At 43.8% G+C, this 14,056-nt stretch overlaps 1 protein-coding gene across 2 annotated transcripts in view; it reads right to left on the bottom strand.

The window, feature by feature from the left end:
* Window positions 1-12,231, bottom strand: part of LOC135524035 (LHFPL tetraspan subfamily member 3 protein-like) — a 68,249-nt gene extending 56,018 nt beyond the window's left edge. For both annotated transcript variants that reach the window (XM_064951170.1, XM_064951171.1), the window contains exon 1: window positions 10,511-12,231. In XM_064951170.1, coding sequence (XP_064807242.1) covers window positions 10,511-10,943 — 433 coding nt within the window. In that variant the 5' untranslated portion in view covers window positions 10,944-12,231. The remainder of the gene's footprint in view (window positions 1-10,510) is intronic.
* Window positions 12,232-14,056: the final 1,825 nt, after the last annotated feature.

Genomic DNA, 14,056 nt, shown 5'->3' with positions numbered 1-14,056 from the left:
TACACACACACTTACACACTACACACCTACCACCTACCACTGCCGCAGCCACATCATCAACTCAATCTGGTGATATAAAAATGATCTCTGGAGCACTATCTCCCTACACTTCCCTCTCTCTAGTACTATCTATATTGCATTACCCCCTTCTCTTTCTCTGTCTGTCTCTCCTCTCTTACCTCCTCCACCCTCTCCTTTCTCTCCTGTGTATCATGGTTAACTAACACTTCATGGCACTGAAACTCCATTAGTGTCTAGCTGTCTGTAGACAGTAGACACAAGAAAGTAATGTAGACAGTACACAACACTCCCCTGTTGTTTCACTATCTACATTAAATACATCTATCCCACTGGGGGTGTGAAGTCATCTACTCAGGAAAGTCTCCATTCACTTTCAACGGTTCTGGAACAGTTCCGACCAACATTTATACGTACAGAGCGCTCTGTGAACGGCGCAACATCAATTGCTGTGCCCTCCGAGATAGCTTTGGACCCGCTCGCATGCCGCTTTCCACTCTTATCTTAAATGTAGTATGTGAAATCTGAGCGAAATGTCACATTTCGGAACCGAGTTCCACAAGGAACCGATCTCCGCTGGCTGTGAACCTCGCAGTCCCGCTTACAATACGACATATGAAACGGAAGACCCTAGTGATTGCAGCAAACACAAACCCATCTTGCTGTTATATTCTCAGGTGGATTTAGAGCTCTCAACATGAAAGAAATACAACAGAATTGTGTCGAATTGAAACAAGACTACCTTTTCTTGCTGATCAGAGGGACAAAATCCCCTTGTGCTTAAAGCTGAAGTTCTTATACAGTAACAGTATAAGAAAGGTGAAATAAAAATCGTAAGTTGTTTAGAATTTGATTGTTAATATATTCAGAAGGCATTTCAATCATTTCAAACCCTATTCCCCCACGTTTGTGGAATATCAATTATTTATTTAATCTTTTTCTCATATTTGTACTATATACTTGATCTTGTGTCCTCAAAAGTGACTAGTGCTCAGCAATGCATGACTATTTTTAAAGAGAAAGGTGAGGTTTTACTCTTTCTGGCAATATAAGCATTACCCGCTCGTAATAGGTGTAAATCTACATTTTGATATTACATTTAACAGGTTGTCTCTCTCAGAGGAACTGCTGAGGATGACTCACTCCACTGATCCAGAGTCAGCTTGTCAACTAACTTTTCGCTGTAAATTTACAGCATTATACTGGCACGCGAGTTGCCAGTATAATACTGTAAATTGGCTTTACAGCAGAGATGCAGTAATATATTTGACAGTACTATTTTCCTTACTGTAATAACACATTACAACATCCCTGCTGTAAATTGACAGGGATGTTGTAATGTTTTAAAGTAGTGAAAAGAGTACTGGTCATATCTTTTGGACTGCTAGAATCAAGACAATTTGTCTCTAGTATTGGTGAAAACATACCTGTCAATTATTATCTAGGTGATATTTGTCTAGGTTGTACAGCAAGAACAGAGCAGATTGAAATGGCTTGTGTCAACTTGAGCTAACTAGCTAGCTAGTTAGGTAAGCTAAGAAAATAAATTAAACATTGGCTAGCAATAAAGATAATTATAAACAAGTCAAGGTACCTACCCAGCAGCTGTTAAAAATAGTCTTCCACTTCACAGCTGCTTCAAGAAGATTTACTAAAATAGTCTGAGATTCATCTCACCCGACAGCACAAGGTAATAATAACTGATCATTTGAATCTACAGTAGGCCTAAGCTATTACTTTAAATAAATACAGTATGTTAGAGACATTTTTACAGGAGGCTGGGGGACGGGGGGGTGGTATAAGGAGAGAGAGACAGAACGAGATTGAGAGAATCATCATATTCTCAACCACATATTTTCATGCACTGTCTGTCTGTCATTCTTTTCTTTATCTTTTTTTATCCTTAACTTCTCACCACTCATTTATTTTTTCTCTTTAACACTTCACGATGTGATGGTAGAGATTATATTCCTCCCCTCTCCCCAATGCTAGCTTGAAGTGGTTCTTCTGAGGCTAATATGTAATGACATGGAACATTACATTTACTGCCCAAGTTTCTCATTGAATTACATACAGTGCCTTGCGAAAGTATTCGGCCCCCTTGAACTTTGCGACCTTTTGCCACATTTCAGGTTACAACACGCAAAATCTACAATGGAATGGTTCAAAAATAAACATATCCAGGTGTTAGAATGGCCAAGTCAAAGTCCAGACCTGAATCCAATCGAGAATCTGTAGAAAGAACTGAAAACTGCTGTTCACAAATGCTCTCCATCCAACCTCACTGAGCTCGAGCTGTTTTGCAAGGAGGAATGTGAAAAAATTTCAGTCTCTCGATGTGCAAAACTGATAGAGACATACCCCAAGCGACTTACAGCTGTAATCGCAGCAAAAGGTGGCGCTACAAAGTATTAACTTAAGGGGGCTGAATAATTTTGCACGCCCAATTTTTCAGTTTTTGATTTGTTAAAAAAGTTTGAAATATCCAATAAATGTCGGTCCACTTCATGATTGTGTCCCACTTGTTGTTGATTCTTCACAAAAAAATACAGTTTTATATCTTTATGTTTGAAGCCCGAAATGTGGCAAAAGGTCGCAAAGTTCAAGGGGGCCGAATACTTTCGCAAGGCACTGTACAAACGCTCAAATGTTGGCTTTGATGCACACGCAAACACACACACTCCAAAGCACTAACAGGAACAAACACTACAGTAAGTCCCTAGGTGTGCAATTAAACTTAAGCAAGCAGGGTATGTGTGTGCACGGGTGTGTCTGTGCACGGGTGTGTCTGTGTGTGTGTGTGCGTGTGTGTGTGTGTGTGTGTGTGTGTGTGTGTGAGCCAGACAGCCATGTGGTTGTGTCTCATTTAAGGTCATGTTGCAAGTTAAATTTGGCAATAAAAATAGAAGTTAGCCTTATTTGGTAGAAGACCAAGTCCATATTATGGCAAACACTTCTCAAATAAGCAAATGGAAATGACACTCCATCAGGTTAGTCAATCCGGAAAATGTCAAGAACTTTGAAAGTTTCTTTGAGTGCAGTCACAAAAACTATCAAGTGCTATGATGAAACTGGCACTCACGAGAATCACCATAGGAAAGAAAGACCTAGAGTTACTTCTGCTGCAGGGGATAAGTTCATTAGAGTTACCAGCCTCAGAAATTGCAGCCCAAATAAATGCTTCACAGAGTTAAAATAACAGACACATCTCAACTGCTCAGAGGAGACTGTGTGAATAAGGCCTTCATGGTTGCTATGCCGGATTAAGTGATATGACATGCTATTTAAAAAAAATATTTCTCTGTAATTAATATTACCTGATTAAACTAATCATGTAAATGTAATTACTAGGAGGTCGGGGCACCACGGAAGAATGTTTATAGAGTTGTTGTCTTCTGAATAAACTCTTAAATACCTAGCAATCTATTATATCAATAGCTGTCAATTATTAATCGGCACCTTATTCAGTCTGAACGTCGTAACATTTTTGGTTATCTTCACGAACCCTGACTAACAAGTTGAATCAGCAATACAACATTTGGTGTCATTATTTATTTACAAAATAATCACACAGAATTACATATGCAGATTTTTGGTTCCAACCACCATGTCTTTGAGAGACGCAGAGTCAGTAAACAGATGATTTCCGCAGGTGTATTTCCCACTGTGAAGCACGGAGGAGGAGGTGTGATGGTGAGGGGGTACTTTGCTGGTGACACTGTCAATGATTTATTTAGAATTAAAGTTACACTGAACCAGCATGGCTACCACAGCATTTTGCAGCGATACACCATCCCATCTCGTTTGGGCTTAGTGGGGCTATCATTTGTTTTTCAACATGACAATGACAAAATATACATCCAGGCTGTAAAAGGGCTATTTGACCAAGAAGAAGAGTGATGGAGTCCTGCATAAGATGACCTGGCCTCCACAATCACCCGAACTCAACCCAAATGAGATGGTTTGGGACAAGTTCGGACCGCAGAGTGAAGGATAAGAAGCCAACAAGTGCTCAATATATATGGAAACTCCTTCAGACTGTTGGTTGAGAGAATGCCTAAAGTGTGCAAAGCTGTCATCAAGACAAAGGGTGGATACTTTGAAGAATCTAAAATCTAAAATATATTTAGATTTGTTTAACACTTTTCTGGTTACTACATGATTCCATATGTGTTATTTCACAGTTTTGATGTTTTTACTATTATTCTACAATGTAGACCATTGTAAAACATAAGAAAAACCTTTGAATAAGTAGGTGTGTCCAAACTTTTGACTGATACTGTATTGGTACTGACACCTGTCCCTTACAAAAAGGATTGCAGTCAAAGTGCAATACAACTGCAGTACAATCCAGTATTACTGCAGTTACAGTGCAGTATAACTGAATGTCAAGTGCAGTACACTGCAGTAATTCTGCATTTGGTCATCCCCAAAATGTGGCCATTGAAAGCGTTGATAGATCCATCCTCCCTCAGTCTTGATAGATCCATCCTACCTCAGTCTTGATAGATCCATCCTTCCTCAGTCTCAATAGATCCATCCTCCCTCAGTCTTGATAGATCATCCTCCCTCAGTCTTGATAGATCCATCCTTCCTCAGTCTTGATTGTCACGGATCCCCCTGGTACTGATACTCATTCTGTTCACCAGAGTGTATTAAAAACCCCTATTGTGTATTCCTGATCCTGTCTCCAAATCCTTTATACCAGTGTGAGATTGGTAGATGTCACGCCTACTCCCCCCGGCGCTGGAGGGTGGTGGATCGACGGCGATGTAACCGGGGGTGCCTAACCATCTCGTCGGGCTTCCACGCCCGAGAGGTTTCCTTGCCCCAGTTGGCTCAGATAGCGCCCATGTCACATCGGGCCTCAGCAGGATCGTCAGGTCTTGTTCGCCCAGCCGGGCCCATGAGATCTTGTTTTGTTGGTGACGTTGGGCTTGTGACAAATTGTATTTGTCACATACACATGATTAGCAGATGTTAATGCGAGTGTAGGAAAATGCTTGTGCTTCTAGTTCCGACCATGCAGTAATATCTAACAAGTAATCTAACCTAACAATTTCACAACAACTACATTATACACACAAGTATAAAGGAATGAATAAGAATATGCACATAAAAATATATGAATGAGCAATGGCCAAACTGCATAGGCAAGGTGCAGTAGATGGTATCGAGTACAGTATATACATATGAGATGAGTAATGTAGGGCATGTAACCATTATATAAAGTGACATTGTTTAAAGTGGCTAGTGATACATTTATTACATACATTTTTCATTATTAAAGTGGTTAGAGATGAGTCAGTATGTTGGCAGCAGCCACTCAATGTTAGTGATGGCCGTTTAACAGTCTGATGGCCTTGAGATAGAAGCTGTTTTTCAGTCTCTCGGTCCCAGCTTTGATGCGGGGTGAACAGCCAGTGGCTCGGGTGGTTGTTGTCCTTGATGATCTTTTTGGCCTTCCTGTGACATCGAGTGGTGTAGGTGTCCTGGAGGGCAGGTAGTTTGCCCCCTGTGATGCGTTGTGCAGACCTCACTACCCTCTGGAGAGCCTTACGGTTGTGTTCGGAGCAGTTGCCGTACCAGGCGGTGATACAGCCCGACAGGATGCTCTCGATTGTGCATCTGTAAAAGTGTGTGAGTGTTTCTGGTGACAAGCCAAATTTCTTCAGCCTCCTGAGGTTGAAGAGGCACAGCGCTTTCTTCACCACATTGTCTGTGTGGGTGGACCATTTCAGTTTGTCCGTGATGTGTATGCCGAGGAACTTAAAACTTTTCACTTTCTCCACTACTGTCCCGTCGATGTGGATAGGGGGGTGCTCCCTCTGCTGTTTACTGAAGTCCACAATCATCTCCTTTGTTTTGTTGACATTGAGTGTCAGCTTATTTTCCTGACACCACACTCCGAGGGCCCTCACCTCTTCCTTGTCGGCCGTCTCGTCATTGTTGGCAATCAAGCCAACACTGTAGTGTCGTCTGCAAACTTGATGATTGAGTTGGAGGCGTGCATGGCCACACAGTCTTGGGTGAACAGGGAGTACAGGAGAGGGCTGAGAATGCACCCTTGTGGGGCCCCAGTGTTGAGGATCAGCGGGGTAGAGATGTTGTTACCTACCCTCACCACCTGGGGGTGGCCCGTCAGGAAGTCCAGGACCCAGTTGCACAGGGCGGGGTCGAGATCCAGGGTCTCGAGTTTAATGACGAGTTTGTAGGGTACTATGATGTTAAATGCTGAGCTGTAGTCAATGAACAGCATTCAAACATAGGTATTCCTCTTGTCCAGACAGGTCAGGGCAGTGTGCAGTGTGATTGTGATTGTGTCGTCTGTGGACCAATTGGGGCGATAAGCAAATTGGAGTGGGTCTAGGGTGTCAGGTAGGGTGGAGGTGATATGGTCCTTGACTAGTCTCTCGAAGCACTTCATGATGAGGGAAGTGAGTGCTATGGGGCGATAGTCATGTAGCTCAGTTACCTTCGCTTTCTTGGAAACAGGAACAATGGTGGCCCACTTGAAGCATGTGGGAACAGCAGACTGGTATAATGATTGATTGAATATGACCGTAAGCACACCAGCCAGCTCGTCTGTGCATGCTCTGAGGACACGGCTGGGGATGACGTCTGGGCCGGCAGCCTTCCGAGGATTAACATGTTTAAATGTTTTACTCACGTTGGCTGCAGTGAAGGAGAGCCCGCAGGTTTTGGTAGCGGGCCGTGTCAGTGGCACTGTGTTGTCCTCAAAGTGAGCAAAGAAGTTGTTTAGTTTGTCTGGGAGCAAGACATCGTGGTCCTCGACGGGGCTGGTTTTCCTTTTGTAGTCCGTGATTGACTGTAGACCCTGCCACATACCTCTAGTGTCTGAGCCATTGAATTACGACTCTACTTTCGCCAGGCTCGCCAGGCTCCCACTCCCCTGCCGGTTCGTGGGGAGTTTACCCCCAGCTGGCTTATCCAGCGCCCATGTCTCTGCCGGCTCGCCAAGGTGAGGGGGGGTCACGCCCACTCCCACTCTTCCCCCCTGGCGCTGGAGGGCACCAGGCTGCCCTGCATTACGCACTCCTGCCACCATTTACACACACCTGCCTTCCCTTGTCACGCGCATCAGAGATGAGTCATTTTCAATGTGCATGTTTCTCACTACAGGAACAACAGCTTATTCCCAATGTTCTGGCTGAAAAACAACAGCCAAAACTACAGAGGGAAGGAGATAAAAATGTACACAACATGACAACATAATTTGTAGAGGAGAAATTATTACTGACCTCAAGCTCTGGTTGCCTCTAAGGGCACTGATGGCTTTGTTAAGCCTTTCACTGTTAATTGGTGCACCAAGTGAAGATCTCCAGGATAAGAGGGAGAGAGTGAGGATAGAGAGGAAAAAGGAGAGAGGGAGCACATAATGTACAGACTGCAAGGAGGAGAGCGGCAGGATCTGATGATAGAGGAAGCGAGGAAGGAGAGAGGACAGAGACCGAGAGGGATAGAAAAAATGAGGGATATAAAGAGGGAGAAAGCAGAGTTCCTAAACCCAGAGGCGCAACATCGCAAGACGTAGGCAGGGATGTAGTTCCTCTATACCAAAAGAGTCTGTCATTTAAACCAGACCCTAGTTACCTAGGGTTGGCTTCTCAAGACTAGGTAGAGAACTGAGTCCTTGGAAGGAAGTAGTGGTGAGTGGGACCGAAAAGGAGCACTTATGCGCTCATCGCCTTTTTAGGAAATGCATGGAGTGCACTACACACATGAATGGTAGACATTTTGAGTAGCTATAATAGAAACTCTACCCTACTTCTCCTCCTCTGTCTCCTGGTGGTTTTTACTCTTTCATTAACGCTGCAACCTATTTCCTTGGTTTTGCATGAAGCCTTTTCGCAGCTCTTTTGCCAGGTTTTAAACCGAGAGAGAGAAGTGCACCTCTGAGATCCAGCGATATAGATATATGCTCACTCACACACTTAACTGACACACTCACATACACTGAGTGTACCAAACATTAGGAACACCTTCCTAATATTGAGTTGCAGACCCTCCCTCCCTTTTGCCAGCAGAACAGCCTTAATTCTACATCTACAAGGACTCTACAAGGTGTTGAAAGTGTTCCACAGGGAGGCTGGCCCATGTTGACTCCAATGCCTCCTGTTGGTTTGAAAAGGCTGCTTGTTTCCCTCGTCTCTTTCATCTCTCTATCTGCAGCACCAAGAGCACAGTGGTGCCCTCATTAGGACTGGCTTATTGCTGCCTTTATTCAGACCAAGATAACACACTATAGACCTGGACTCCTTCCAAATAATCACCTTCTCATTCGGATTGTATGTGTGTTTGGGTGTGTGTGTTCAGTGTGTGTGTGGTCAGAGATAGAGAAAGTAGGAACCATTTGATGCAATGCTTATTTACATGTTTAGATTGATGGGAGAGGAAGGAAAGAAGATTCCAGGAATTTGACAAAATGTGTACTAGAAGGTTCTAAAACATTATTTCACATTAGCATTATCTCACATTAGCATAAAAACACTAAGTAAATATACTGTATGTTGATGGTGGTCAATCCCATTTAAGGTTGAGTCCCAAATGTTACCCTAATTCTTATATAGTGTACTACTTTTGACCAGAGCCCAGGAAACCCAGCAGCCATGCAGTTCTTGACTCAAACTGATGCACCTACTACCATACCCCGTTCAAAGGCACTTAAATGTTTTGTCTTGCCCATTCACCCTCTGAATGGCACCCATACACAAACCATGTCTCAATTGTCTCAAGCCTTAACAATCCTTCTTTAACCTGTCTCCCCCACATCATCTACACTAATTGAAGTGGATTTAACAAGTGACATCAATAAGGGATCATAGCTTTCACCTGGATTCACCTGGTCAGTCCATGTCATGGAAAAAAACAGGTATACTTAACATTGTGTATACTCAGTGTATTCTGAACTGCATGCACCTGTGACAATAACATGACTGCAGGTGCAACCCATATAGCTGTCCATTCAGCACCAAAGACAGCTCTAACCAGTCTATTTCTCTCTGCAGAACCACCCACTAACCAACCAAAACTGAACAAAAATATAAACGCAACATGCAATAATTTAAATGATTTCAACGACTTTACTGAGTTACAGTTCATATAAGGAAATCAGTCAATTTAAATAAATAAATTAGGCCCTAATCTATGGATTTTAAATGACTGGGCAGGGGCGCAGCCATGGGTGGGCTTGGGAGGGTATAGGCCCACCCAATTGGGAGCCAGGCCCAGCCACTCAGAATGAGTTTTCCCCACAAAAGGGCTTCATTACAGAGATAAATACTCCTCAGTTTCATCAGCTGTCCGGTTGACTGGTCTCAGACGATCCTGCAGGTGAAGAAGCCAGATGTTCCTGGGCTGGTGTGGTTACACGTGGTCTGCAGTTGTGAGGCCGGTTGAATGTACTGCCAAATTCTCTAAAACAACATTGTAGGCGGCTTATGGTAGAGACATGGACATTCAATTATCTGGCAACAGCTCTGGTGGACATTTCTGCAGTCAGCATGCCAATTGCAGGCTCCCTCAAAACTTGAGACATCTGTGGCATGGTGTTGTGTGACAATACTGCACATTTTAGAGTAGCCTTTTATTGTCCCCAGCACAAGGTGCACCTATGTAATAATCATGCTGTTTAATCAACTTCTTGATATGCCACTCCTCCGGTGGATGGATTATCTTGGCAAAGGATAAATGCTCACTAACAGGGATGTAAACAAATTTGTGCACAAAATTGTAAAGAAATTAGCTTTTGTGCGTATGGCAAAATTCTGGGAACTTTTTTTTCAGCTCACAAAACATGGGACCAACACTTTACATTTTGCGTTTATATTTTTGTTCAGTAAACATGGCTGTCCATTCAGCACCATGGTCAGAGTCAACCGACGAAAGTATAGCAGAACAACCCCTACAGGTCCCTGCAGCACCATGGACAGCGCCAATCACAATACCTAACCAATCTAACATAGCTCTCCTTTCAGCACAATGGACAGTACCACATCACATATCTGTTTTCAGCACTCTTTTCAGACAGGATTAAAACAGTATTGCTGTTTGTTCAGCACCACCTGCCTACCACCATACAGTCGGCAGAACCGAATACCCTCCTAATAGGAAACATAATTGATGGATAGACATATGGCTATTTCCTAATTCATTGGAATTGTTACAATGTGGGACCAAAAATGTATCAGTGCACAGGCAGTCCGCATTAGTCTATTCCTTAACATGAAACCTGAAATCCTAACACTTGATTAGCTCCATGCATAGGAAGCCACTGAAATAATAGGCATTTGTGTTAACTTTTGATCACTTAACCAGGCCAGATAAGCTAACAATACATACTATTCAGTTTATTTGTAGGCATATAGCTAACCTAAAACGCTTTACACAAACCTTGCAGGTGGAACATTTATGACTACTTCCAAGACATTACTCAAAAAACAAGCTGACCTAGCGGCACTCACTGACTTACCCGAGGCCCCCTGCATCCAGCCACAGATCTTATAGACTGTGGTGGTGGAGAACAGGAAGAAGAGAGTGAAAGAAGCAATGCAAGCTATCACCAGCATCATTGACATCCCGACGAAGAACGACGCGGCCTTGAACGCGGTGGAAGGGATCTGAGCGAACTCGGTGAAGGTCCCTGTGCAGTCGAGCTCCCTCTGGATCCCGTCGCCGGTGCAGAAGTGGAAGAGGCCGAAATAGCCGGCCTGTGGGGTGTCCACGCCGTCCCCGATCCAATAGGGCTGGCTGAAGATCACCACATTCAAGATGGCGAACAGGATGGTGAAGATGGCCCACAGGAGTCCGATGGCACGGGAGTTGCGGACATAGTTATGCTGGTATAGTTTAATGTCTTCCGAAGACATCGATGGGAGCATCGACGCAGCCGATCCGGGTATCATTGTAGCACAGTTTGTGTTGTATCCCAGTCCCGGTATTCTTATGAAGTAGGTAAGCCTATTAAAGTAGGTATATGAGCAAAGGGGGGCACTGACTAATTAATTAGTTGAGCAATGGAGGAGTCAGTAGATATGTTTGCTGAATAAATGCAACCCAAAGTAGCCTATGCACCCATGCAACTGAATGAATCACATCAAAGGCAACATCTGGCAAGCATATTCAACTCATGAGGTCGCACCCCGATGCTGGCGCATAAACTGAATAGCCAAAAGCTAATCTGCAAGCTTGTGCCTTTATTTAGCCTAAATGATAACTCTGAGAATGTGGCGACTCCTGAACTAGCCTATATGATAAATAATTCCCTACCACCTTTCTCATGGGCTATGTATGGCCGTCTAACCGTTTGTCAGACATCGCTTCTGGCACATGTCACTTGTACGCCTCCGGAATACCTCCTTGAAAACACAGCAAATATCAGATTGTTATTCGGATATTACCCATAACACATTACTCATTTTAATTAAGAGTCAAATTAATATCAAATAATAAGGCCTTCCAATAGCTAATAGAACAGCAGTTCTTTGCAATAGCCTATGGCTCTTTCCTAAGCAATGATAACGACAGTGACGTTGTCAAACCGGAGCAAACGAAACGCAATGTCTATGATGCCTTCCTTCTTGTATAGCCCAAATCACAATCTTGCGGGATAATTCACAGCATCTAGCGGGCTATAGATAACGCACAGCCCGGTCCAGGTAGTTGCGACAGAGATTTTTTTCACGAGCTACGGCAGCATCAGCAGCCTCCGTCAGTGATGCCGGAAGAAGGATGAGGAGGATGCGAGAAAAGAGAGAGACACGATACAATACCCACACCAGAGGAAGCCGACAGTGATGCGCGTGTCAGCGCTGACGGTGTTCAGTTCTCTCAATGTATAACAACTCTGTGTTTGTCTGTCCCATGAGCTGGCTTAATATAGGCTGTTAAATTCTCAGCACTATCTTCAAAGATACACATAGCCTACGTGAAAAGCCGTCAAACACATTGACGCATCACAATCCACTCTAGCTCTGGTAGGCTACCCTCTGTAGGCTAGGCTATGGAATAGCATCCGGATGACAATCCCTCCTAAATCAATGCAATCAGATGATCCGAGCCGTTCGTTCGTCGAAATGGAGCCTATACAATAATCGCGGAATCGTTTTCCTCACGCGGCTCGGTCGGGGGTAAATTGTCCCTCACAGACAGATTCAGTTGCACTGGCCCGGTTTGGTTAGTGCACGCGGCGCGCTTCCCCCGGTCTCCTTCCAAAATGGTAGACCGCTGCTGCTGTGTTCTTAACAGGGGCGGGGGGCAATATGTATTGTATACTGAACAAAAATATAAAGACAACTTGTAGAGTGTTGTTCCCATGTTTTATGAGATGAAATAAAAGATTCCAGAAATGAGCATTTATCCTTTGCCAAGATAATCCATCCATCTGACAGGTATGGCATATCAATAAGGTGATTAAACAGCATGATCATTACACATGCACACCTTGTGCTGGGGATAAGGCCACTCTAAAATGTGCAGTTTTGTCACACAACACCATGCCACGGGTGGCTCAAGTTTTGAAGGGAGCTTGCAATTGGCATGCTGACTGTAGGAATGTCCACCAGAGCTGTTGCCAGAGAATGTAATGTTAATCTGTCTACCATAAACCACGTTTTAGAGAATTTGACAGTACGTCCAAACCGGACTCACAACTGCAGACCACGTGTAACAACACCAGCCCAATATCTCCACATCCGGTTTCTTCACCCTCGGGATAGTCTTAGACCAGCCACCGAGACAGCTGATGAAACTGAGGAGTATTTCTGTCTGCAATAAAGACCATTTGTGGTAAAAACATATTCTGATTGGCCCGGTCTTGCTCCCCAGTGGGTGGGCCTATGACCTCCCAGCCCCATCCATGGCTGCGCCCCTGCCTTGTCATGTGAAATCCCTAGATTAGGGCCTAATGAATTTATTTAAATTGACTGATGTCCTTTTATGAACAGTAACTGTTGCATTTTGCATGAATTTCTTTGTTCAGTATAGATAAGGATAAGGAATGACAACCGAGTGTGTTGGCGCCATTGAGGAAACAGAGTCACCTCACACCCATTTACCCATTTCCTAAAATGAAAACAGGCATCAAAATGGATTACTATTCTCTTGGTGATGTGAGGCCCTTGGTGATATGAGGCCTGAGGCAATTGCCTCTTCTGCCTAATGGTAAGTCCACCGCTGAGTGCTGGCATTCAAAGACATGATTTACCTGTGGCCACATAGTTATTGGAGGACTGCTACTTTGTTCTTCAAAATGAATTCTAAATTCATAGCCTAATATACATAATGGTAGATGAACTCACATACATGTCTAATATTTTCACAGTATCCCATGCACACAGTGTTTAAGGTTTGCACATATGCAGGAACATACAGATTTGGTTCAGTTTACAAGTTTGAAGTTCACAGCTGGGGGGAGCAGGATGTTTCACAACACAGGAAGGAGATTATTTTGATCTGGATTACACAGGGTTCTAACAAACTGGCCCCTATTACATCATCATCATCATGACGACTCATCACCCAGCCATGGTTTAGCTCGTTAGTCAATACAAATCTTTCCCAAATTGCAACCTATTCCCTACATAGTACACTACTTTTGACCAAAGCCAGTCAAAAGTGATGCACTATAGGGAATATGGTGCTAGCTAGGATGCTGCCATGCAATGAGTAGCCATAAAGCCTGTTCTGTCTTTGGATTAATACATAGATTCATACACAATATTTGGGGGGATGTGTGTGTTAAACGTTGTCTTTTAGGGCACATGATTGCCGTTATCCAAGGTGCTGAGTGAAGAACCATGTAGGTTGGTGCTGTCCATGGTGCTAAACCAACACAGTAGCTAGTAGTTCTGTGAAAGGACTGCAATGGGGAGACTGCTTGTAGACCCCGAGACCCTACTACACCCTCAGCAGATCTGAGGCAACATGGTAAGAGCTTCATCTTACCTTTTGAATGGCTGGGTCGGCATGGAAGGCAGGAAAACTATGGGCCTACTGGGGCTTGAGGAGAATGTATTCA

The sequence above is a fragment of the Oncorhynchus masou genome, chromosome 31, assembly GCF_036934945.1.
Source record: "Oncorhynchus masou masou isolate Uvic2021 chromosome 31, UVic_Omas_1.1, whole genome shotgun sequence".
Classification (NCBI taxonomy): domain Eukaryota; kingdom Metazoa; phylum Chordata; class Actinopteri; order Salmoniformes; family Salmonidae; genus Oncorhynchus; species Oncorhynchus masou.
The sequence above is the reverse complement of the archived record's forward strand: the minus strand, read 5'-3'. Positions and strand labels throughout refer to the sequence as shown.